The following is a 25123-nucleotide window of genomic DNA, read 5'->3' on the forward strand; positions in this document are numbered from 1 at the left end:
GTGCGAGCAGGCGGGGGGCCTGGCCTCGCTGCCCCAGGGTCAGCCCTGGCAGCTCCGGGGCGGGGCCGCTCCCTGCGCGGGCCGGGCCGAGGGGCCTGGTGGAGGTGGCTGGACCCCACGCCGAGCCCGGCCCCCAGGGCCTGGGTCCTCCGCCCGGAAGGTGGGGGCTGCCCGGCCCCGAGGAGCGAGGAGCGTCCGCAGCGGCGCCGGGGGTGCGGCAGGGCCGGGCGGGGCGGGGCGGGGCGGGCGGGGCGGGGGGCGGGGCCTGGCGGCGTCCGGGTCGTCAGGACAACCCCGCGGCCCGCGCAGCTCCCGAGCCCGAGGGCGCCCTGGCGGGGCCGTGGGTCGGGGCGGGGGGGGGCAGGGGGTTCTGCGGGGTGGGGGGGCGGGGCGGGGCGGGGGTCCCAGCGCTGGCCCCGTGTCGCGTGGCGGGGGCGCGGGGGGCGCTGGCCCGGGGCGGGGGCCCGGGGGGGGGGGCGGGCGGGGCGGGGGTCCGGGGGGGGGGGCCCGGGGGAGCGCCCGGCCCTGCCCCGGGTCCGCGGAGCGCGCCCCCCCCGCCCCGCCCCCGGCCGGTGCCCCGCGCCCCCGCCCCCGCCCGCCGCCCGCGGGGCCGCCCCGAGCGGAGCTTTGTGACGTCATGCGGCCGGCGGGCGGCGTCACGCGCGGGCTGACCCGGCGGCGGGGCGGGGGCGGGGGCGCGGGCCGGCGGCGGAGCATGGAGCCGCGGGCGGGCTGCCGGCTGCCGGCGCGGGTGGAGCAGGTCGCCCCCGGCGCGCTGCTGGTCACGGCGAGCTGCGGGGGGCGCCGCTTCGCCGGGGTCCTGCTGGACTGCACGAGGAAGTGAGCGCGGGCGGGGGGGGCCGGGGGGTCCGGGGGCGCGGACGGGCCCGACCCAGGGCTCCCAGCGGGGCGGGGGGGGGGCGCGGGCCCGGAGCGGGGGGGGGGGCCGGGGGTCCGGGGGGTCCGGGGTCCGGGGGGTCCGCGGGGTCCCTGCGCCCCGACCCGCGCGCCCGCCGCGCCTAACGCTCTTCTCTTTGTCCACGCACCGCGCACCGTGGAACCGGCTGTTTTCGGGGCTGTCGCCCGCGGGGGGGACGCGCGGGGCGCCCGGAGCGGGTGCGGGTCCCGGGCTCCGGGGCCGGCCGATGGGGCAGGGGCGGGGCCGGGGGCGCCGGGCAGGGCCGGGCCTGGGGCGGGGGGCGGGGGGGGGGCGCCGGCGGGGCCGCCGGGGAGGCACCTGCGCCCACTGCAGGGACCGCGGCAGGAAGAGTCTCCTGGATACCGGTCACATGGCCCCGAGCTGTCGCGCAGACAAATGATCCGGCATTAATCAGGGCTAATGTCTCGGCTCCGCGGCCTGAGCTCCCCACCGGCTCCGCGCAGAGGCCCAACTTTTTCCCTCCGTGGAGCCCAGGTTTCCCTGCAGCCTGGTGGACGTGGCAGGAAGACCATCACTCAACAGTTCCCCCGCTGGCACCATCTCTTCCTGAGATGTGCCAGAAGCCATTTAGGCACAGTCATGTGACCCCACATGCGGCCTCCCCAGACGGCGACGGTGGCCCTGCCCCACCCTGGCAGGTCGGGGTGGGGGGCGGGGGGCTGCCGCAGAGCCACCCCGAGGCTGCCAAGCCTGCGCCCTGCGGTGCCCAAGGTCTCCCGCCGCTGGTGGCCACCACTTCCCCCGCCAGGCAGGACAGCCAGCCGGGGCCTGTTCCTGCTCCTGAGTGTGTGTGTCAGGGGCAGGGAGGCCCCCCCCCATCTGCTCTCTGGGCTCCCCAACCCAGCACAGGGGAGGCCGTGGCCCCCCGATCCTCCAACGCCCACCACCCCCTCCCCAGCCTGCAGCTAAGCCAGGTTGCAGACCAACACCCTCTCCACGCCCCCACCCCCTCGTGGAAGGAAGCAGGCCAGGCTGGGATCCCGGCATGCGAGCTGGCAGCCGTGCACTCCTGGGCGTCACCCCTGCCACGGCCACGCTCGGCTGTAACCGGAGCCACCCACGGAGCCAGGGCCTCGGTCCCCAGTGGCTCTCTGTGCAGCCCCCCAGGGCTTGGTCCCCAAACGGCCCTGCCCACCCCCATCCCCGCTTCGCTTGCCCCCTCTGGTGTCGTCCTCTCTTCTGACCTCGGCCCACGATATTAACAGTTGGGTGCTCCCATTTGTGGCCCGGCCATCAGGTGGGCTCTGCTGGCCACCTACAACCTGGCCCGGGTGTTTGGGGCCGCAGGGTCCAGGGCCTTCCCAAGGCCCGTTCCCTCAGTGCCCGCACCCCCTCCCCGTGTGGGACAGTGGCCTGGCCGGCCTGGCGGTGGAGCCCCCCACCCAGGTGTGGGCACTGCCCAGCCGGGACGAGCTGCTGGGAGCTCCGGTTGCACGCGCCGACCCACCTCTGGGAGCCTGCGCGTCCAGGACAGTGGGGCTGTGCGGGGTGTGCTCAGGGCAGCCAGGCCGCAGCTGTCGGCGTGCCCTGGTGTGTGCCAAGCACGTGCCAGGAACTGCCATTTATCAGCGGCCTCCAGAGCTGGCGCGCAGACGTGGAGGCGCGGGGGGCCCGCCTCGCGGCGAATCCTTGTCGGGGTCTCCCGCAGGAATGGAGCAGCCCCAGGGCAGGGCCTTCGAGCCGGTCCCCTTCTCTCCCCCCCGATCAGGGCCCAGCGGGCTTGCTCACTGTGCCTTTGGGGGGTGGCACGCCCTGTCCCTTGGCACTCTGGGGGGCAGGTTCCCTCCCCCAAACATTCACAAGAGGAGAAGACCCCCCCCCCAGGTCTCAGCGCGTGCAGCTGCCAGACCGGGTGCCCAGCCCCCTCCCACCCGAGACCTGAACCCGATGCCGAGCTGCGTTGTGATCTGAGGGAAGATCCTCAGCTCTGGGTGCCCGCCCTCATGCCTTCACCTGCGTTCACTACCTACTGCGTACCTGGGCCGAGTCCCAGGCGTCGTGCTGTGCGTGACCCCTCCTGTCTCCCTACGAGGCACAGGTGGCCCAGGCCTGCCTTGACCCCACAGGCTCCGACTCTTCAGGCTGGGGTGCCAGGGGTGTGGACATTGTTCTGTGGGTGGTTTGGGGGTACCTCTCTGGTTGAGGACCCCCAAGTGGGGTGGCCCTGATTGGGGCGTGGCCCCAGGACAGCAGGGCCCAGAGTGGGGAAGGGATGGTCTCATGGGCAGCAGGAGTGACCGAGCCCAAGGCTCCCAGCCTTCATCTCCGAGCTGGTGTTTTTCAAACTTCCCCAGTTGTGAGTCATCCAGGGTGCCATACCCACACGAGGCTTCTGGCCTCTGTGACCCACACCCCACCCCAGGAGGGTGGGACTCCAGCTTCTGGAGCCAGCCAGTCAAGAATCCCAGCAGGCCGGTCCCCGGGCAGGAGAGCAGGCTCGCTCCCTCCCAGGCGCACCCGTCGTCCAGGATGGAGGTTCGGCCACTAATGGCTGGTCCTGGGGAGGTTCCCTGGACAGATAAGGATGGACACCTGTTCCAGGTCCTACCGGGCAAAGCCTCCCTGACCTCGGGGAGCCAGGGGGGCCGAGAGCAAGGTGCCCAGTGAGTCACAGGCTGGCGTGATCCGTAGCTGTAGGCAGCTGCCACTCAGGGGACCTGGCCAGCACGGGGTGACGCGGGGCGTGGGCAGCGGTAGCCATCGCAGAGCAGACACAGGGATGCGGTCCACGCATCCCATCATCCGCTGGGGTGATGCCGGCGGCGGTTAAACCTCTGAGCCCAGGAGTCAGGGGCCGGATGTGCCAGCCTGGCCCCATGGCCTGTCCCGCAGATCCGGGGTCTGTCGTGGGGGAGGGGCACCTCCCGTGTGTGGCCCTGGACAAGCGGCCGCCCGGGTGTCCAGGCTGTGCCCCCCCAAGCTGTTCTCCCTGGCTCCCTGGGCAGAGGTGGGCCCAGGGGCACGGGGAGGCCTGCCCTTCCCGCGGGGCTCGGGGCTGCTGCCTGTGGGAGAGCAGGGGTCTGGACTCGGGCCTGCGGGCACCTGGGAGGGGCCCCTGCGCTGTCCCTGCTCCAGAAGCCGGGTCGTCACCTCTTCCCTGGACCCCGGGTGGCCTGTCCCTGCGGGAGGACGAAGAGGGGGTCCAGGGCAGACGTGGCCCCGGCTGGCTGAGAGGCCGCTGTCACGTTCCACAGCCACTCGGGTCCCGAGGCCGCAGAGCCGGGAGGCCGCAGGGGAGGCCGGGAGCTCTGGCAGGCGGCCGGCCGGCTCCTCCTGGCCGCGGGCCAGCTCAGGCCTGGCTGCTCCGGGGGTTTGCTGAGCTGGTTGCACGGGTGAGACCTCGGGGGGGGGCGGGGGAGCGGAGGCCGGGCCGCGGGGCTCCTGCCAAGGCTGCCTGCCAGGCGGCTTCTCCCGGCCCCATGGCCCTGCAGAGGGCCCGGCCTTGGGCAGAGCGGGGACCCTCTGGGGACGAGCGACGCTGCTCTGGGGTCTGGCCCCCCCTGAGAGCCTCCTGGGCTCTGCGTGTCCCCAGCGGTGCCTGGGCGCTGCGGCCGTGTGCCCTCCCCCAGCTCCCCAAGGACCCGGGCTGAGAGGTCGGCTTCAAGGGCCCTGCTTCCTGCGTAGAGCCCTTGGGCAGCCTGGCCCCCCCGTCCCCAGGCCCCTGCCCACACGCAGCTCCGTCCTCGTACTGGGCCGGGGGACAGCGAGGACCCCAGTGCGGCGGGGGACAGGACAGCGGGGGCCTGGGTCCCTCGCCTGGGCCTGGCCGGCCGCGTCTCTGGCTGCAGGGCCGCCCCAGGCCGCTCGCCTGCCAGGGCCTGCGGGATCACCTGTGGGGCGGTGCCGGGCTGCCCGGGGCCTCTGGGCCTGGGCCGGGGCCAGTGTCAGCACAGCTTGGCCTCACGGAGGGGCCGGGCCCCGTGGGCGAGCCGCAGACCAGGGTGGTGTCGCGCCGCATGCCCCGGAGTCCAGTTGGGGTCGCCTCGTGGGGGCCCGGGGGCTGCGATCCCTCCTGGGACAGCGGCCTGTGCGGTCCTTGTGAGCTCAGCGCCTCCGCCCCGGGGCCCGGCCTCCCCCAGCCCCTGTCCCCCGTCAGTGGGGAGTGGCCCTGCCTGGCAGGAGGTCTGGGCCGGGACGCCCGGGGAGGGAGCCGTTCCCTGGCCGCTGTTTACCCACCAGGCAGCTGTGGGTGTGGCCTGGGCAGGGCGCCTCTGGGAAGGAAGTGTGGCCGCCGCGGTGCCAGAGTCACGGGGCCTCCGGTCGTCGCCGTGGTGCCCGGCGCAGGCCTGACATGGGGAGGCCCCGGGCCGGGGCTCCGAGCGCTCTGTGGAGCCCAGCTGGTGCCCCGTGTGAGCTGCGGGGCAGGGAGGGGTCAGCGCCTGACCCGCCTGTGCCCAGGGTCCTGCCTCCGAGCTCCGGCGCCGGCCAGGGCCTGGGTGTCTGGCCAAGGGCCTGTGACTCTACTAGACAGGCAGGGACTCCCTGAGGGGTGCGTGCGCCACAATGGGGCAACCCCCTGGGCCCCAGCTTCGGGGCCTTCCCCGCCACACCTGCCCCACCTGCCTTCAGGGAGAGGGTGCTGCAGAGACCCCGGTGTGGGTGCCCAAGGGTGCCATCCGCACACGGGCGCCTGCCGAGGAGGGTCCTGGGCCGAAGATGTGTTGGTTTAGGTTCAGGTTCAGGGTGGGTTGGGTTGGGTTCAGGGTAACGGGAAGAGGGCTGCCCGGGGGTTTTGCTCTTGGGGTGCCCTGGGCCCCAGCGGGCATGGCAGGCTGGCATGGGGCTGGGCTTGGGAGCAGGGCAGGGGTCTCAGGAGCGGGTGTGCACTGGTTCCCAGCAGTGTGGGTGGGGGGGCAGTGGGGATGCAGATGAGGGGAGGGTAGAGTGAAGCCCCATTCATGGTCTGAGTAAAGGTGGGCCAGAGGTGGGCTGGGGGGCCTGGGAGCAGCCTTCCCGGGCCCGGGGGTGTGGATCCTGCCTGGTGTGCACACCCCTCCGCGTCTGTGGGATCCCCTTGGTCTACAGACCTGCCTACGGGGTCTCCTCTTGGAGGCCCTGCAGCCATCACTGTGGCCCTGTGTGACGCCCACGGGGGGCACTCGGGGTGCTCTGTTCCTCACCCTCAACCCAGGTGCCCACTCGGGAGGGGCCAGGCGGCCTGGATGACTTTCTGGCCTTCCAGGTGCCCTCCCAAGGGTGAGGCTGCCCCATAAGGGGCTCCTTGGGGGGCTGTTCACACCTTGTGTCTTCTGGGCATCACTGTCTGGCAGGGGCACCATGGCTGCCCGGGGTGGTCCAGCACCCCTTCATTTGAGGCCCCTTCCTGGGGTCCCACGGGTTCAAGGAGGGATCCCAACACCCCTAACAGCAAGGGGCAGTGAGCACGCTGGCCCAGGAGGTCAGGGTGAGTGTGTGCGCGTGCCCGTGTGAGTGCGAGTATGTGTATACAAGCATGCCTGTGTGCGTGTGTGCACAGGTGCAGGCGTGCCCGTGTGAATGCGTGCCTGTGTACACGTGTGTGCGTGCCCACGCATGTGCCTCGGTGTGAGCACGTGCGGTCAGTGCTCAGAATCCTGCATTGCTGGTGGCGGAGCCGGTCGGGGGGAAGAAGCAGGGCTGACGCGGTGTGGGGTGCAGGCTGCGCCGTGATGCCGGGGCACCCGGGGAGGTTTGGGGATGCACCTGCCCGCACGACCGCGGGGCTGGTCTCCCCACCTGGACCCCCGTGGACTGCCCGTGGATTGCTGCTCGGAGACGACCTGGGGCCTGGCATCCGCACCGCATCTGCCGGGCTGCTCAGCGGGGCCACAGCAGCGGGGCGGGGGGGGGGGCGGGGGGGCAGCCAGCGGTCGTCCCGGCACCAGCGCGTGGCTGTGCGCCCGTCAGTCCTCACTCACAAAAACTGGTGGTGACGGTTGGGGCCGTGCGGTCTGGGCACCCAGGGCCAGGTGAGGGCACGACCCGGGGTCCTGTTGTCACCCCTGGTCCCCAAGAGTCTCCGCTCGTCCTGGCGTGCAGGCCGTCCGGTCCCCGCTTCCCAGGATTGCTGAGCGCAGGAAGCTGAGCGCGTGCGGCCGGGACTCGGCGCCCTTGGTCACCCCGATCAGGCCCGCGGAGAACGGGGAGGGGATGGGGTGCTCATCCTGGCCGCTCCCCCACCAGAGCAGAAGCCCCTCCCACACTGGCCCCGCGGCCCCCCACGGCCCCCGCTCGCCCTCCTCCCTCGGTCCCGGCTACGGCTACAGGTTACAGGGCGGCCGCGCCGGGGGCCGGTGGCCACGGACCTGTGTTTGCTGGACTCTGGTCACGAAGAGGAGTGAGCCCCGACCCCGCAGGCCCCCGCGAGGACTCCAGATTCCGGGCGTGGCCACAAGCACACGAGAACCTGATGGGAAGGAGGGAAACCGTGGTTCCCAGCTTTACCGCGAACTTGGACTAAACGAGGACGGGCCATGTTCGCGCGGGGACATCCGCCGTCTTCGTTAATTCACGGACGTCATGACCGCGGGCACCGACCGGGGGAGGCAGCGCCCCGGTGTCCTGTGCCCTCCGTGCCCGGCTCCCGGCCCTGGCGCTGGGGGGCGGCGACGTCGTCGTGGCCGGTCGCCTCCTGGCTGGCCTGGGCTCTTCTGGAACACAGCAAACGGGGAAATCGTTTGGGGACCGGGAGAGCGGAGCGTCAGTCGTTTCTACCCTGGTCAGGTTCCAAGTGGAGGGTGAGGACCAACGCGCCGTGCCTGCGCCTCGGCTCTCGTAACTTGGCGGAAGTCTGCCTTCGCGCTTCCAGAACAACAGCTTTTAGCGGAAGCGATCTCGAAGATCACGTCACGTGTGTCTCGAAGTCACGCGCGCTCGCCGCTGGAGCCGGGGGCGGAGGACGGGCCTGCTCTCGGCCGTTGGGAGCAGTGTGGACGCTTTCCTGCGGCGCCGAGGGCCCCTCATGAGTTAGATGCAGCTACGCTCGGCACGGGGGCTCGGGGGTGGCCCGCCGTCCGCTCTGGAAGGTTCTCTGACCACTGGCTTTCTACACCAACCCCCTCACCTCGCCAGGTGCCCAGACGGGGGCCACGTGGTCCAGCACCTCCCGGGGGCAGAGCAGGCCTTTAGCGGGGCAGGTCCCGGCGGGGAGCCCTGGGGGTGCCGTCCCGCCCTTGGCCTTGGCCGTGGGTCCTCCTGGGAGGTGGGCCTCCTGCCCTCTCGTGTCCCCTTCCCGTGGTTCGCACGGCCTTGTGTTGCTGCTTGGTCCCCTGCCCTCGTGGAGCTGGGGTCTGAGGGCAGGGCCTGGGGGCACCAGGCGGGAGGGGAGGTCCTTCGGGGATGTGCTGGGCTGGGCCGAGTGGATGTCACCCCCACCCCAGGGCAGTGGGGACAGTTGAGACCAGCTCAGCATTCAGGAGGGAGCGGGCTCCTGGGCCCAGGGCTCCGGGCTCCTGGCCAACTCCTGTCCTGGGGCCAGGGCTGCCACTGCGCCCCCCACCCCCCCCAGGCCCCCCACACCCTGCTGGTCCCTGCGACCTGGGTCCGACGGGCTGTCCTAGGCCCATAGGGAGCACGTGTGGGGGTTTCCCTCGGGGAGGAAGGGGTGGGTGGACACGGCGGACAAGGGCCCCTGGCCGCAGAGCAGCTGCCCCGCCCAGGGCCTAGTCAGGCCATGTCGCAGCCCCCAGACCCCCAGACTCTGTTGTCAGGCTTCCAGGGCCCGTGTGCCTACCGCAGGGTCTGGGGAGGTCTGCAGTGGCCGAGATGGGGACAGCATGCCTGAGCGACCCAGGAGGTGGCCTCCGCGCTGGTCACGGGGCGTCGCAGAGCGCATCCCTGGGCTACCTCGCCTGGGATCACGTGGGGGCGTTGGCCCTGTCGGGACCCCGGATGCACCTGCAGATGCTGGGCCCCAGGCGGCACCCGGATCCCGCCAGGGCCCTAGGGGTGGGGACTGGGTGCAGCGGCATCCTCCCGGTCTGACTGTCCCCTTCTGTCTCCCTGCTGCCAGGTCTGGCCTCTTTGGCCTGCCCCTGTTGGCTCCGCTGCCCCAGCCGGAGGACCCCCCCGTCAACGGCTGCCACGACCCGGCCCCCTCGGAGCAGGACGGAGAGGCGATGCAGCTGGGGACCGGCCCGCCGCCGCCTCCCTGCGGGGACCGGCCCCCCGAGACCACCGGCCCCGAGCCGCCCCCGCCCCTCGTGCCGCCGTTCCCGCCCTACTTTGAAGGCGCCCCCTTCCCTCCCCCGCTCTGGCTGAGAAGCACCTACCGGCAGTGGGTCCCGCAGCCGCCGCCCCGCACCATCAAGAGGACCCGCCGGCGCCTGTCCCGGAACCGCGACCCAGGTCGGCTCGCCCTGAGCCCCATTCGCCTGCGGCCGCGCCAAGTGCTCTGTGAGAAGTGCAAGAGCACTCTGAGCCCCCCCGAGGCCAGCCCCGGCCTCCCGGCTGCCCCTCGGCCCCGCAGGAGGGGGGGCAGCGGCCCCGGCCCCGACAGGGAGCCCCAAAAGCTCGAGGACCCTGACGGCGGCGGCGGCGGCGGCGGCGATGCCACGGCCATGGCGAGGAGGAGCAAGAGGGAGAGGCGGGAGGAGGACGGGGCGCCGGTGGCCCGCAGCCCGGCCATCAAGATCTCGTACAGCACCCCGCAGGGCAAGGGCGAGGTGGTGGAGATCCCGTCGCGCGTGCACGGGTCCCTGGAGCCCTTCTGCCCGTCCCAGGCCCCCCACGGTGCCGGCCACGACCCCCGCGGGCCCCCCGCCTGCATCCCCAAGCTGAAGCTGACGCGGCCCGGGCCCCCTGGCCCCGGCCTGCCGCCCCCCAAGATCCGCCTGAAGCCCCACCGCCGGGGGGCCGGGGCGCGGGAGCCCGTGTACCGGGCCGAGCTGGTGGAGGCGCTCAACGGGCGCGGGCGAGGCCCCCGGGCGGGCTCCCCGACGCTCCCGGGCTGCGGCGCCGCGGGCGGCGGGGCTGCCGACTCGTCCTCCGGGAGCTCTGGCGAGGACGAGGACTTCAAAGGGTGTCCCCAGGGTCCACGCGGGCCCGAGAGCCTGGCCTTCCTGGCCGCCTGCCCCAGGAGGGGCGCAGACTGTGCCAGCGAGTCCGTGTGGAGCAGCGACAGCCTGGACGAGTCCAAGTCGTCCAGCTCAGAAGTAACGTCACCAGACACCTGCGACCTTTCGTCCGGGGACGGTGCGTCCGTGCGGTCCTCGTCCAAGGACGCGAGGCCGACCGTGCCGCCCCTCACGGTGAGGCTGCACACGCAGAGCGTCTCCAAGTGCGTGACTGAGGACGGGAGGACGGTGGCCGTAGGGGACATCGTGTGGGGTAAGATTCACGGCTTTCCTTGGTGGCCCGCGCGCGTCCTGGACATCAGCCTCAGCCAGAAGGAGGACGGGGAGCCCTCCTGGCAGGAAGCGAAAGTCTCGTGGTTCGGCTCGCCGACGACGTCGTTCTTGTCCACTTCAAAGCTCTCGCCTTTCTCCGAGTTTTTCAAACTGAGGTTTAACCGCAAGAAGAAGGGCATGTACCGGAAGGCGATCACGGAGGCCGCCAACGCCGCGCAGCACGTGGCCCCCGAGATCAGGGAGCTGCTAACGGAGTTTGAGACGTAACGCGGCCCAGCAGGTGAGTGCGCGGGGCCGGGGCGGGAGCCGCCCCTCCAGGGCCAGCGTGTGTCTGGGGGCCTTGGCCCGAGCCCTGAAAGATCTGCTCACCCTGGGATGCGCCCCGAGACAGGAGCAGGTTTAAGGGTGGAGGTCGTCGGGAGTGTGGGGCGGGGGCTCCCCGGGTGCCCTGGGGCCGCTCGGTCCTCGGGACAGGAAGGGACTCACCCTCCTGTCTCCCCAGACTGGAGCCAAGGTCCCCTCCGTCCTGTTCCCACATGGTCCTGACTTGGCAGGACAAAGGAACGGGGGAGGTTCCTGGACCCGCAGGTGCTCCCGGCTCCCCGGGTGGCTCTGGGGCCTGTCCCTGGGCTGGTGCCTGGCCCCCCAAGTCCCTGCAGGAGAACTTGTAGGCTCTCCAGCCGCGGGCCTTAGGGAGGCAGCCGTCCCTCAGCAGGCCGCGCGTGTCTGTGGTCACCATGTGGGGGGGTTCGGGAAGAGGCCGGGGAGGTGGGGGCAGAGACACCCCCCGGGCCCCAGGACAGAGAGGTGCTGGCTGTGTGTCATCAGACGGCTGCGGTGGGGGTGTCCAGGGGGTCGCTGGCCCTGCTGTGACCTCCTGGGGCCAACCCCCCTCCCTGCCCTCCCCCACAGACAGGGCGTGCGGTGGGGTCCCCCTGCCCACAGATGCAGCGACAGGAGGGGCAGGGCTGTGCCCAGAGCAGCGGTCCTGCGCCCCACCTGGGCCTCTGCCTTGGTTTCTGTGGCCTTCAGCCGACCTGGGCTGCCTGGTCCCCTGCCCCTCCCCTGCCTGGTGCCATGGTCCCCAGCCCGAGCCCTGGCCTCAGCAGGGCTGGCTGATGTGTAGCCAGGAAGGGCTTGGGGGGCACCTGTCGTGACCCTCACTGCTGTGCCATGTGTACTGGGGGTCGCGGGATGGAGGGGTGACCTGCTGGGGGTCGCAGGATGGAGGGGTGCCCGGGGCAGGTCGTTGCCAGTACAGCCTTCCCTCCCCTGCTTCCCGGGTCAGCCCGGGTCACTGCCCTGCATGACTCCCAGGGGTCCACACTGGCCCGTCCTCTCCTGAATCAGGCTCAGCCCCTGTGAGCTCCGGTCATCACGTGGGGGGGGGTGTCACGTCGGGGTCGTCACGTCGGGGTGGGGCATGCCACCAACCTGCTGGCATCCAGCCAGCGATGGTCTCAAGTGGGGGCACCTGGGGGGCGGGCGGGCGCGCCTGACTGGGGAGGGATTGGGGGGAGGTCAGAGTGTCGCCTTCCGTGGGGTCCTGCCGGCCTGTGCGCCCCCTGCCACCCTGACCAGGCCTGGCTGCTCACCGGCCCCTCCTGTCTCTGCACCCCTCCCGCAGGCGGGGGCGGTCTGCAGGGCAGTCGGGTGGGGACGCGGAGCCCTGTGTCCTCAGGACTGACCTTGAGGTCCCCGGTCCCAGCGGGTACTTACTAGGGCAGCACTGGGGTCAGGGGGCCCACCCGGGGCGTGTGGCCTGGGGGGCAGGGAGCCTCCCCTCCCCCTCCCCTGGAGAGTGCAGCCCCGTGGGGGGTTGGGGGTTGGGGGTTGGGGCCGCCCTGTTTACAGGGAAGGAGGGAAGAATCTCGCCAGACAGGTTTCACTGCTGCAGGGGCTGCGCCCACAGACTGGCCTCTCCTCGGCTCCTCCCTCCCCCCTCCTCCCTGCCTGCTCCCTCCCTTCCCCCCTCCCCCTCTCTCCCCCACCCCCTCTCCTCCTCTTCCCTCCTCCCTCCCTCCCTGTCCTTCCTCTCCACCCCCTCCCTCCCCATGTCTCCTCCCTCCTCCCTCCCTCCCCATGTCTCCTCCCTCCTCCCCCCTTCCCTCCTCCCCCCACCCCCCCTTCCTCTGGGTCTCTCTGTCTCTGTCCGTCTTCCTGTTCCTGTCTCTGTGTCTCTGGCCCCTGGGACAGGAGCTGGGGAGCCGGGAAGCTGGATCGTTGCAGCACCAAAGCACAAGGCAGTTTTGCCTGATTGGCTTTTTAGTTGTTTTTTGAGGATTGAAGACTCTGCTGTGAGGTCCAGGCCAGCCAGGTGTTGGCGAGTGCAGGGCTGGGGTGGGGGTGGGGGTGTCCTTGCTTCCTGGGGTCAGTGGTGCTGTTTGGGGGCCTGGCCCCCTGGCCTGCTCCTTGAGAGGCAGACTGGGGACTGCTCCGTGGGCTGCAGGGTCGGCTGCAAGCTCCCGCGATGCTGAGGGGGCTCTCAGGCTGCTGGGAGGGGTCGTGGTCGCTGGTACCTGGGGGGAGGGCTGGAGCTGGGAAGGTCGTCCTGCAGGTCACATCACCAGCTGGGGCTTGGGGACAGCCTGGAGCCCCTCAGCCTTGGGGCATCTGCACCGCCAACCAGCAGGGGTCAGAGAATCCAGCAGGCGCCATGGGGTCAGGGCCCTTCCAGGGCCCTCGTGTGCTGCATCTTGTCCCAGGGGCTCCCGCCCCACTTTGCAGAGGGGCTGGGGGCTGAGAGGGGAGGGGGTGCCCAGGGACATTCTGGAGAAGCACCAAGCCACCTGCTGGGCTCGGGGGACTGGGCACGGAGGCTCCCGGCAGGGACAGCCCCCAGCGCACTGGGGCTATGGGCCCCCAGGACGGAGCTGACCCCCAGGGCCGCCCCACGGCCACCCGGCCCTGCCCCCTGGCCCCTGTGCTCTGGCCCCCGCAGCCTGGCCTCCCTGGGCCTCGCTCCCCACCTGTCTCCCAGTGACGGCGGCACCGGCTCCCGGGCTGGGTGGTGGGGGTGCCCGGGGGCCTGGTGATGACCTGTTGGCAGCCGCCGCTGGAAGTGGCCCCTACACCCTTTCTGAGTGGGGGGAGCTGTTCTTACAGGGGCTCCTCCCCGGGGCAGGGTCTCCGACCGTTCCTGGGGTCAAGCTCCTGGCTGGAAGGGACAGGCACCCTCCTCCCGACTTCGACCTTAGGGGGCTCGGCTGGTCCTGCAGGCGGGGCAGGGACACCCAGGAGCACGGGGCCAGTCCCCCAACCTGGCAGGTGATGGCAGCTCCTCCTGAGGCTGGCGTCCCGCCCCCGAGGGCTGAGAGCTCCACTAGATGGGGGACACCGCGGGCCTCACCCCGTGAATCCCAGCGCCCACATTTGTGCATAATCACACACAGGAACGTGCTGAGAAGGGACGAGGGCCCCACAGCGAGCATCTGGCGAGGAAGCTGACCTGGACTGGGGATCCGGGAAGGCTTCCTGGAAGAGGTGACATATGGCTGAGCGCGAACGGTGAGCTGATCATGAGCTAATAGGCTGGGGGGTGAGCGTCCTAAGTGAAAGAGGGCGAGTGCCTGTGGCCTGTGGCAGAAGGAAACCTGCACGATCCGGGGTGGGGGAGAAGGCGGGCGTGGGGGGCGGAGGCCAGAAGGCCTTGTCCTGAGAGCAAAGGGCAGCACAGGGCGTGTTAGGCAGGGGGTGCATGGCCCCGTTCGTGGGTCAGCGGGCGAGGGATGGCAGGACAGAGGCTGAGGCCAGGATGGGGAGCCGATGGGGGGCAGGGCGAAGCGGGGAGCAGGGGTCTGAGCCCCAGAGGGGCCGACCCAGGGGTGCTGGGTGTTGGCTCCTGGAGCGTGGGGACCACGGTGGCCCCCACTGCGGCCCCAGCCGGCTGGGGTCTGGGTGCCTGAGTCTTGGCTGGGAGGTGACTCTGGGTCCAGTGCTCAGGGGAACGGGGGAGCTGGGACAGGTGAGCAGGGCGGCGGGGCAGGTGCGCCCACGGGATGGGCCTGGTCCTGCCCGCAGGCCCCATGCAGAGGCTGGCCCGTGGGGGCGCTGTTACCCACGGGCATCCGGAGCGGCCCGAGCGGCCCCCAGCTGTCCCGGGAGCCCCCACGGCACCCCTGCGCCGCCCTCGGAGCCGGGGCCTGTCCTGGGCAATGGGGGGGGCGTGGGCGGGGCTGCACCCGGGCCAGGTGGGGGCTGTGGCGCCCGCCTCCCCACCTCACCCAATCCCGGTGAGCTGGGAGGGCCGCGGCGTCCGGTCCTGTGGAGCCGGGGGGCCCAGCGCTTCCCGCCCTGCCTCAGTGGGGGGTTTGGAGGGCAGGAGCTTTTTGGGGTCACGCAGCCGCCCCCCTCGTGGTGCTAGCGGGCAGCCGCCCGGGGCTGGGGTCCTGTGTCTCTGGTCGCCCTTGGGTTCCCGGCGCTGCCCTGAGTGCCGCCCACCCGAACGGCCGCCCGCCTGAAGGAAGTTTGTTCTCCTGGTCTGGGGGCCGGACCGCATACTCGAGGGGTCTCCGGGCTGCGCCCCCGCGGGAGGCTCTGGGGGCTCCTTCTAGTCCCTGGCGGCCCCCAGAGGTGGGAGGGCCCTCTCTGCCCCCCTCCCGCGGGGACCCCGGGCGGCTGCACGGGTGACTCCGCGGATCCTCATCCGAGTCCCAGTGCAATCGCTTGGCCCCAGGGTGGGGGCCTGACCTGCGGGGCGCCCTCCATCCCCGCCTCCTCCCATCTGCCCAGCAGATGGTTTAGGGGCCCGCGTGTGCACCCTGCTCGGGCTGCCGGCCTCTTCCATGGGGGCGGACTGGGCTCAGGGAGGGCTCAGCTGGCGGTGAGGTGGACTGGACCCTGCGGGGGCGGGCGCTAGGGAGGGATCGTCCTTCCAGAAGGGTCCGATGCCCTGCCAGGGGGCTGTGCACAGGGGTCGTGGGTCCAGGCCGCGTTGGGGCCGCTTTGCCCTTTTAGCTTCGGGGTGCTCGCTTCTCCCGGGACGTGGAGGTCCCCCCGGCAGGGCCAGCTCGCACCCCGAACCCCGAAGCCCCGGGCTGCTGGCCGCGGCCTCGTGCAGTCGCTGTCGCCTGGGGAGGCGGGGTCGCCCCGGGGAGGCGGGGAGCTTACTGGTGGGGCGGCGCCCACGGTTTCACCTTCCTGCGGGGTCTCCCTTTGGGAGCAGGGTCCTTGAGCCGCGGGCGCCGAACCGGCTTTTCTCTCTCCCGAGTCTAAATAGCAAGGTGCTTCCGCTCCTGAAGACGTGGCTCTCGGCCGACTTCCTGCGCTGCTTTCAGGGGACTCAGGTCCTCTGTGCAGCTTGTAATTATTTTGTTCCCGAAGGAAGCGAAGGCCTGTAATTCCGCGCCTGCCGTGGGCGCCCAGGCCCCGACCCGCCTCCCGCTGCCAGCGCCGTCCCTGCCACCTCCTCCGGCAGCGCCCGGGGTGCCGGGGGCGGCAGGAGCGCTGCTGGGAGACTCGGGGTGTTGGCGGCTGCCTCCCGGCACCAGGGCCCGGGCGAGGGGCTTCCGGGCGGGGATGAGGGCACCATCCGGCAGATGCAGCCCCTCCCTGGGGAGACCCTGCCGGGCGGAACAGGGCGCTTTGCCCTGGTTTCACGGATTCTGTGCCGCCCTGAACACGCGCCCCCGGGCCCCCTGGCCCCGGCATCCGCCCCGGCTCCGAGGCCCAAGAGCCCGCGGACAAGGACCCACACTCTGCACCCCGTCGCAGGGCAGCCGCCCGTTGTGGGCCCCGCGACCCCGTCCCGTCCTTAGTGATCCCACGGGGACACCGGTCACCCAGGACTCTGAGCCGCAGTCTTAACAGGACGAGGGCGGGACCAGGGGGCTCTGTCCCTGTGCGCGTCACACGCACTCCGGGTCCTTCCGCGAACCCCACTCCCTGCTGCCCGGTGCCTGTGCGGTCGCATCCCCGCGGGGTGTTCGGCAGGTGCGCTGGGCCCACCTCGGGGCTCCGGCTCACGGGGGGCATTTCACGGGCCCGGCCAGCCCCCGGGGTCCGGGTCGTCCCCGGGCTTGCCCGCTGCTCCCGGCCACGCGTAACCTTCCCGGCCGCAGACCTGCGAAGCCCTTTAGAAGCGGATCGCGACTCTGTGACTGGTTTTTCCAGTGCAGCGTCCTCACTTCTTCGCTGTTAGAGCTGCGTTTCCGGTCTCTTACGCTGAAAACCTGGGTTCTTCGTGAGACCTCCGTGGACTCGAGCTCCGACCAACACGGGGTTGACCTGCCCGCTCACCGTTCACGGCTCTTCCGTAAACTCGCGGCAGAACCGAGAATGTCTGTGGAGATGACATCGCGCCTCCTGGCGTGTCGTCAGCGACCTCTCCTCTGCTCGGGCCGCCTCTGTCCTAGGACAGCGAACGGAGCACGTGTGAAGCGGCGACGCCGTCGGTCAGGCTTCGGCCAACGGGGGCCTGTTGGTAGTTACGCTCCGGGGGAGTTGAAGTGACCCGTGGGTCTTGGGGCGTCGGGGGGTCGCGCCCCTGATCCCCGTAACCGTTATTCAAGGGTCAACCGTGTTAATTTTCTGCGTAAAAGTGAACGTGTGTATTAACGCGTGTGCGCCGTCTGTTTGACGCCTGATGTGCCTCCGCTACCTCGCGTACGGGGGATGCGTCACACGTGTGATGCCTTCAGACTGACCACACCGCTAGCGTCCCCCGTGGGTGATGAGCGGGGACCCCGCGAGGCTCCCCGTGGGTCTCCCCGACCCCGGGGCCTGGCCCTCCTGTGCCTCGGAGTCTGCCGCCAAAGGCATCGACGCGGTTCCTCTCTGCCGTCGCCGTGACCTCAAAGCACAGGGTCATTGATTTGGCTGAACTTTCCATGGTGACATGTTCCTGTCGTTTACATTTTGGTGCATGTTTCGTGATTCTGCGCACATTTCTGAGGGTCCCAGATCGCCGCGACCTGGCCTCTCCCCGCGGCCTCTGCCCGTGGAAACCCTCTGGATTCTGGGGAAACGGGACTTCAGACGTCCGTCTTCCAGCCGCATTCTGGAGGGCGGCATTTCCGACGCTGGCGTTCCTGGGCGCCGTGGCTTCCGGTGGGCGTGACCAAGGCCTCCTGCCGGGTCTCTGAGTGTCCCGGGGGGACGGGGCTGCACCCCCACTTCCCTGGGCCGCGGATCTCCAGCCCGGGCAGGGTTTCTGGTGCGGCCTGCGCGTGCGGGGCTACAGGAACCTCGGGGCCCGTCCTGCAGGGTGGGGTCGCCAGGGGGCCACAGCCAAGGCCACACTGGTCCCGGCAGGGTTGAGGGTGTGGCAACGCGGAGGGACAGAGCCAGCGGCCGGGCTCCTGTGCGTGTGGCCAGGTGCTGGGGCCCTTGGGTCGCCCGGGGCACGTCAGGCCGTGAGGGGGGTGGCCGCGCGGCAGACACGAAGGAGGCGCTGGGTCGTGTGGGGGGCGTCTCCCCGCCGCGGGGTGTCTGCCCCTGAGGGGGCGTGAGCGCGGCCAGGCCAGCGGCTGCTGCCTTTGCTTCGCCCCGGGATGCCGGGGGTCTCGCTCCTGACGTGGCCGCTGCTCGGCCGCCACCTGCCCCGAAGGCTTGCGGTTTAGGGACAGGCCTCCTCCTGCGCCGAGTGTGGAGACCAGCGGGTCCGGCCGCCGTCGTGGGGCCTGGGCCGGCCGTGCCTCCCACACCGCGACCACCGGCCCGGCCCTGCGTGGGGGCGGGCGGCCCCCCTGCTCACCCCATCTGTTCAGCTACCCCCTGTCACTGGGGCGCCCGCGGCTCGGCGGGCAGGGTGGCTTCGGAGGGCCGTGACTGCGGGGCCCGTGTGGGGATCCCGGGACCCCGTGGGGGACACAGCCCCGTGAGGTCGGTGGGGCCAGCAAGGGGCAGACCTGGGAAGGGGCCATCGGAGCATTCCCGTGGTGCACGCGGGCGCCGGGTCTCCCCAGAGACTCCAGGGAAGCCCATCCCCGGAGCTGGTGGGGCGGCCTCGCTGCTGCACTGGTCCCAGCCAGTGGGGTGTCTCCCCACCCAGGGAGCCCCAGAAATGGGCTTTTCTTGCTGCGTCTGCCCCGGGCCTGTGTAGTGACCTCACCTTTCCCTTTGTTTCCGACTTGGGTGGGGCCGCAGGGACGGCAGGGCTGGGGTGCTCTGGGACAAGTGTCCCCCACCGGGGGGGGGGGGGGCGGGAGGAAGGGGTGGGGTGGCAGGGGCTGTGCTCATGCCAAGGGGTTTCCTGGCCACAAGGGCCCCCGGGCGCAAGGGATCTGCCCATCCGTCCCGCCCGGGTTCCTAGGAGCATCTACTCTTCTCCGGAGGCCCCGAGGCCAGCGGCTGGTGCAGGGGGGCTCCCCGCCTCTCCCCCGTGCCCCTCCCTGCCCGGATCCCCAACGGGGCCCTCCTGGGGGTCCCAGCTGCCCCCCCCAGAAGAGCTGAAGTACTGGCGTGTCGGCTACGATCTGGGAACGTGTCTCCAGGAGGGACTGTTGGTCCTTGGGTGGGAACCTGCCGTCCTCGGCTGGCCGCGCCCGGGCCTGTCCTGCCCAGAGGGGGGTGGTGGCTGTAGAACGGGGACCGGGACTCCATCCAGCTCCCCTCCAGGAGGCGGCTGCCACCCTCACTCAGCGACCCTGAGGCTCCCCCAGCACAGCTTCCCGTGACCCGCGACATTGGGTCCACGTTCTGGGGGACGCTCCCTCGGGACTCTGAGTCAGGGTCTCCGGCCAGGGGTGGGACTGCGAGCAGGTCAGGGCAGACACCTCGGAGGACCGGCCGCCTGGAGCCGGTCTGGACCCAGCAGCCAGCCTTCCCCGCGGGGCGTGTGGTCAGGCCTGGACTCGGGGCGCAGTGCTCCCAGCAGAGGGCCGGTCACCCGGGGGCACCCCTCTCCTGGCGCTCAGCCTGCTGTCCAGCTGTCCTGTGGGGGGTCCACGACCAGCAGGCCAGGGCCCCGCGGGGTCCCCTCTCAGGCCTCCTAGAGACCGGCTCCCCTGGGGGACACTCGTTTCGAGATGTGTGTCCTCCGTGGTTTGGAGCCGCCCTGGGACGTGGGTTCACATCCTGGCCTCGAAGCTGAGTTGAGTGACCTCGGTCAGGGTCTGAGCCCCTCTGAGCCTCAGCCCCTTGTCTGTGAGGAGGGAGGGGGTGACGGTACCCCCAGGGTGGTCGTCACAATAGAAGTAACCTGGGGAAGCCGCCCTGGGCCCCCCTTGAGCCCCGACCACCAGGGCTGTGCTCACACCGACCTCAGGCCCTCTGCGCCCACTGCCCCTCCTGCTCTGGTTTGCTGCAGCCGCAGAGGATGATGGACTCCTGGCCATGTCGCATGGCGCAGAGGACGGCCAGTCCCTCCCTCCCCTCCAGCCAGGCTGCTTGCAGGTGGAGGGCGGGTGCCCTCAGCACCTCGGTCCCCGGGGCTTTCCTAGGCCCCTAGGAACGTGTCGTGGGTCTGGGCCTGGACAGGGCGTGTGCCCCTGCCTTGGTGACACGGCAGGGGGGCCGTCCACCTGGTCGCACCCTGCTGTGCAGCTGGCGGCCTCGCCCCCTCCACACAGCCTCACCCCCCCGCACAGGGTTGCTTCGGGGTCGGGCTCCTCCCAGGCACCCGCGGGCTTGCACCCCGTCTGTCCCCCTCGAGGGCTCGGGCAGCGGAGCGGGGCTGCGGTCGGGGGGGCTCTGTGTCGGGGTTTTATTATGTGTAAGTGGAGGGAGGCTTTGTCTTCACTTCCCGCGACAGGCGCTCCGGGACCCAGTTCTTTTCATTTAAGATTTATCCGTGTCCGTGGTGCATATGCTCGCGTGGTCGCGGCCCAGTGACGGGAGACCTTGTCTCCCTCGGCCTCAATGATGCGCTTGCGCACCGTCTCTTATTCCGTGATTGTCATCCGGGGCGTCGTCAGGACGCTGCTTCCAGCGGAGACGAACGCGGAGCCCCGTGCCCCCGCCACACGCACACGAGCGCCAGCCGGGGGCTCCGCGGGGGACAGGTGCGGCCCGTGCGCCATCGGCAGGAGCGTCTCCTGTCTGCCCTGCTCTGCTCTGAATTGAATTTGCCTTGTTTTCTGGCTGCTTAGTTTTTATATTCTTATCACTTATTCCTCCTCGGTCTCCCGGGGCCTCAGGCACGGCGTCCGACCGCTGCGTGAACAGACTCCCCAAACCGCCGCGGCCTCACACGTCGTGGCTGATCCTGCAGCGTCCAGGCCACTGGAGTGGACTGGGGTGGGGGCTCCCGTCCTGCAGGCTTGGCTGCTGTGTCCGAGGGCGGGTGGCATTGGGACATTGGGCTGAGGGCCCGTCTGCCCCACGGCCGGGGCCGCCTGCCCAGGGATGACCGTCTGGAGCCCTGGGTGGTCCCCTGGGAGGTGGGGACGCACAGAGAAGCAGGGCTGAAGCTCAACTGCCCACCAACCAGGGAGGGTTGCTTCTGGGAGGGTCTGCCCCCAACCCCAGAGGTTCCCCGAACCAGGAGGGCGTGTGTCTGCAGCGGGGCATCAGTCCCACACCCTGACGGTGACACTCGGGGGTCCCTCTGAGCCGTGAGCCCAGGGCCATGTACATAGCCCGCCAGGCCAGGAGTGGCCGGAAAGATCTAGAACAGCAGGCCCCTCACGGAGAGCCCCGGGGTCTGGACTTCCAATTAGTCGGATCCCGCACCTTTCTCTGGGAAACTCAGGGTCCTGCAGAGGCGGGTGGACACAGGTGGGGCGCAGGTCAGGGGCCCTGCCTGGGAGGTGGGACGCCGGGGTGGCGAGGGCCCCTGGGGAGGCACGGAGCCCGAGGAGCCTGGCTCAGAAGACCCCCAGTGGGCGCCCGACCCGGTGCTCGGACCCCGGGGCCTGTCCACCGGCCCTGGCCCGAGGTGACCTCTTTCCCTCTCTGTTTCCTCAAGGTCGTCGACGATGAGGGCCCCGCCGTCCTGGAGCCTCCGACTTCGGGGGTCCCCTCCACACCCTGTTCTGCCCGAGGGACCCCGCGTGCCTTCGGGCCGGCCTGCTTCCGGGTGCCCCAGGGAGGAGCACAGAGCCCAGGAGCACCGCGGCTCCTCCCTCCCCACACGTCAGCTCTGGCTTGTGAAGTTCCAGGAGCCCCGCGACGACGGGCTTGCTGCGCGCCTGCACCGGGCGCCGCGGAGGGGCGGGCGGGCACCCCGGGGTCTCTGTGCACTTGAGAACCAGGGGCCCCGCCTCCCTGCATTCCTCCCAAAGTGGGGTCCCGCCGGGCGCCCAGCACTGCTGTCAGGGCCCCCCGCGGGGGCTCCCCGGGCCACGGGCCTGCGATGGCGCCACGTGGAGCACGTTGAGACTCCGGAAGGAACGCAGCCTGGCTCCTCTCTCCTTTCTGTCACTTTAAAGACCAAAAAGACCAAAAAGAAAATGAAAGAAACAGAAACCGGGTCGTGCTCTTGCTTTGTTTAAACTGGAGAGAGCGCGAAGGGGGCAAGCATAGGGGCGCAGTCGAGCGCTGCGGGTGCAGCCAGGGGTCGGGGTCGCGGGAGGAACGAGGGAGGGCGACCTCCCAGGGCTCCAGGAGGGCAGGCGGGCGGTGGGCTTCGGGGAAGGAGGGACGGTGCGGTCCTCCCTGGCCCTGCCTCCCGCCCGCTCCGTGCTCCAGCAGAGCCTCGGCCCCTGTGTCCGCCGCGGCCGGGAGGCCGGGCCCCCGCGGAGCCTGTGGGTGCAGGGGCTGCCGGGCCCTTTGAGGGGAAAAGTGGCTCCTGTGAGGTGATGCCCACGTGTGGGGCGGTGCCAGGGCCCAGAGGCAGCTCCCCGGGGAACGCGTGTCAGGCCGCGTGATGGGGACTCGGGCCCCCGAGCTGGACGCCGTGCGCTGCCCGCACTGGGTGCTCACCTGCCCCCTGCCCGGCCGGGCTCCCAGCCCAGGGCCCGCGGTCGGAGCGGCAAACCCCCCGGGGGGCTGCGAGGTGGCCGCCAGCGTGTGGGGGCCCTGCCCTCGCCCCAACTCTGGAGACCCTGCAGGCAGCCTGGCGCCCGCGCCACCCCCCCCACCCGATGGCCCCGAGCCGCCTGGACCTGCCTGGGGAGGCGACCCCCGACGTGCGGAGGCCCCGCCGAGAGGCTGGGCCAGAGCCGCGTCAGCCCCCCCCCCCCCCCCGGGCTGCGTGGGCGCCGGGCACGGACCGCACCTCTGATTAGAAGGGAAGGCGGCTGCTTTTCTTTTTTTTTAAGTCGTTGTGACTGTTTCTTTAAGCAGCAAATTAATCACGTTTTCCTGTCAGTTTGATTTCACGGAGCCCAGCCCCTGTCCCTGTGATCCTCGTTCCTCCAGGACCTGGGGGAGCCTGGGTGCCCCGTAAGTCCCCCCACCCCCACCCTGGCCTGCCGGGCTCAGAGGCCACGGGAAGAGGATGGGCTTGGGGGGGAGCACTCTAGGGGGAGGAGGAAGGCCAGCTGGGGAGGGACTGGGAAGGGGGGTCTTCGCCACGGAAGGACCCCACCCAGGAGCGTGGCCTGGGCAGGAGGGGCCAGCTCGCTGGGTGCACACGGTGTGCAGCAGTGAGGCTGGGGCTTCGGGGTGGCCTCGGGGCCGTCGGGGGCTCTCTCCCCTCTGGGGCCTGGCCCCTCCCGCGTCCCCTGCCCCAGCTGGTCCGCTCCAGATCAGGGCCTGCTGGGCCCCCCAGGCTGTCCCCGTGACCCCTGTGGACAGAGTGGCCCCTGAGCCTCCAAGAGGCCTGGCAGGGGAGAGGGTGAGTGTGGCCCAGGAGCCAGCTGGGCCCAGCCTGACACCTCCTGGGCCGGGATGCCCGTGGTGGGGGGCCGCCTGCCGTGACCCCTTTAAGCAGCCCGGACTCCCCGGCGTCCTCCCCTCCCAGAGGACTGGTCCTCGCTCACTGGCCCCTTGGCCGGCAGGCACTGATTTTGACACGGAGGACACTGGCCTGGGGCGGACGGGAGGGTGGCGGGTGGCAGGTGGACGGGAGGATGTCACGTGCCCTGTCCCAGCCTCAGCCCTGCTCTTCCGAGGCAGGGGCTCCCCATGTCCCTCTCCAAGGGCAGAGGCAGGGGCTGGCATGACAAGGGGCAGGGGCCCCTCTGCTCCGGGGGCCACCGTCCTGCTGCCTGTCGGAGGTCCTCCAGCCAGGCCACCCTGTCTGCCCGTCCCCTCACCCCAGAGGCCTCAGCCCGGGGGCCGCCCATGGTCTGGCAGGTGCGCGGCCGCCCAGGCCCACGTGGGCTCCTCAGCGTGGTCATCTCTGGGTGGACCTCACCTTGTGTAGAGGAGGGTGGAGCCCACAGCACATGGCGGCCTGGCTCCCACCTGACACCCCGGGGCGACGGCTTCATTTTGGACCGTCCGTGTCTATCCGGGCAAGCGGATCAGGGCAGAGGGGCGCTGCTGCCGGCTGGGGGGTCTGAGGAGAGGGCTGGGTCCGGGCTGGAGGGACTCCCTTTGGGATGGGCGCGGCCGCCGATGGAGGGGGAGCCCCGGACTTGCCGAGCAGCCTCCGAACTCGCCGCCTATGCCGTCCCCTCTCTGCGCCCCTCTCTGGTTCCTGTGGCATCCAGGGCACCACCCCGTTACCCTGTTGTTCGTTGGGGCACCAAGGGCTGGAGAGGCCATGGCTCGGCCAGGGTGTGGCTGAAGCCCCGAAGCTTGGGCTCCTTCTGCCCCCTGCCAGGGAGGCCGCCCCCACCCCCGCCAGCCCTTGGACCCCACGGTTCCTGTGACCCAGCTGCACAGGGTCCTGGGCCTGGGGAGGCCTGGCCTTCCCTGCTGAGACGCAGGGGGGCTCTCAGCCCCAGGACACCCCGAGGGTGCAGGAATCCATCACACACCCCTGCGCCGCTGCTCTTGGGCTGCAGGGGTGTGGGCGTCGAGCAGACACACGGAGTCCTCACCGCGGCCCAGGGTTTGCCGCGTGGACACTCGCAAACCACAAGTGCCCGCATGTCATAGCCGGACAGATGGAGGCCGCCTGGCCATCACCCTCCCCGTCCCCCGCCCGGGGTCCTGCAGCGCAGGTCGCCACCCAGCACCCTCCCCCCACCCTGCCGGGCCCCGGTTGGCGCCTTCCCACTTCTGCAAGGGCCCTGCATCCGGTGGTAGGAGATTGGTAAGATAAAGGAAAACGGCAAAGAAAATGAGAATCCCGTGCGGTGTCCCCACCGTCCCTGCCTGATGGGCCTTGGGCACACTTGTCCCTGTGTGACCTTTCTGGGCTCTGCACTCGGGGCCGCCGGCCACCCGGGAGGTTCTGCTCGTCTTCCCGGGCCTCTCGTGTCCTGGAGGCTCCCACCCGCCCCCTTTCTGCCCTGGGCCTGGGGTGTGTCTGGGGGACATGTCGACCCTCCTGCACACAGCAGGGCAGCGGTCAGCCGGCCCGGGGTGGGGCTGTGTGGTCTTTTGGGCCCTGGGTCCCGTCAGTGACGCTGTCACCAGGGCCTGCCTCCCTGCCTGCCCCCCGTGAGGGCGTCCCCCGCTGTCCTCCCTGGGGCCGGAGCCGGCCTCTTCACTTGGGGGTCGGAGTGTAAGGGCCTCTGCTCCCGCAGGGCGGTCGGCAGCGCTGCCCCGGGAGGGGGCAGGGCGGTGGGCTCCCCTCCCCCCCTGGAGCAGCTGAGGGCATGGGCCCAGGGGCCCCACACTTGGGGTGCGGCCGGAGGACCCAAGGAGGGTCAGGGTTCGGGGTCCTCACTGTGCAGACGCGGAGGCTGAGGTCCACGCGGGGACTGAGTGGCCGTCCCGGGGCGGCGGGGAGGACGGGCTGTGCGGGCCAGCTGGGCCAGCTCGAGCTGCCATCACGGCGCCATGGACGTGTGTGTCGTGTTGTCCGGAGGCCGGGCGGCCCAGGCAGGGAGCTCACCAGTGATGGGGAAGGGTCCCCTGGGTTCACAGATGGCACCTTCCTCTGCGGTTGAGAGAGAAGGAGCCTGGCCTCACGCCAGCC

The 25123-nt window shown here is 71.0% G+C and overlaps 1 protein-coding gene across 6 annotated transcripts; it reads left to right on the top strand.

Annotated features, from left to right (window-relative positions):
• The first annotated feature begins 666 nt into the window (after nt 1-666).
• On the top strand, nt 667-21616 carry PWWP2B (PWWP domain containing 2B). 6 transcript variants are annotated; one of them, XR_011997633.1, is made up of 4 exons: nt 668-840; nt 8931-10546; nt 13659-13773; nt 21113-21616. XR_011997633.1 is itself a non-coding variant. In XM_072740504.1 (3 exons), the coding sequence occupies exons 1-2, from the start codon at nt 716-718 to the stop codon at nt 10531-10533; spliced, it is 1728 nt and encodes a 575-aa protein (XP_072596605.1). In that variant the 5' UTR covers nt 667-715; the 3' UTR covers nt 10534-10546; nt 21113-21616. The 6 variants fall into 6 exon arrangements, 1 of the variants encoding a protein (XP_072596605.1); XR_011997634.1 differs by lacking the exon at nt 668-840 and adding an exon at nt 6405-7990; XR_011997635.1 differs by lacking the exon at nt 668-840 and adding an exon at nt 6405-7944.
• The last annotated feature ends 3507 nt before the right edge of the window (nt 21617-25123 follow it).

The sequence above is a fragment of the Vulpes vulpes genome, chromosome 15 (assembly GCF_048418805.1).
Source record: "Vulpes vulpes isolate BD-2025 chromosome 15, VulVul3, whole genome shotgun sequence".
NCBI classification, from domain to species: Eukaryota; Metazoa; Chordata; class Mammalia; order Carnivora; family Canidae; genus Vulpes; species Vulpes vulpes.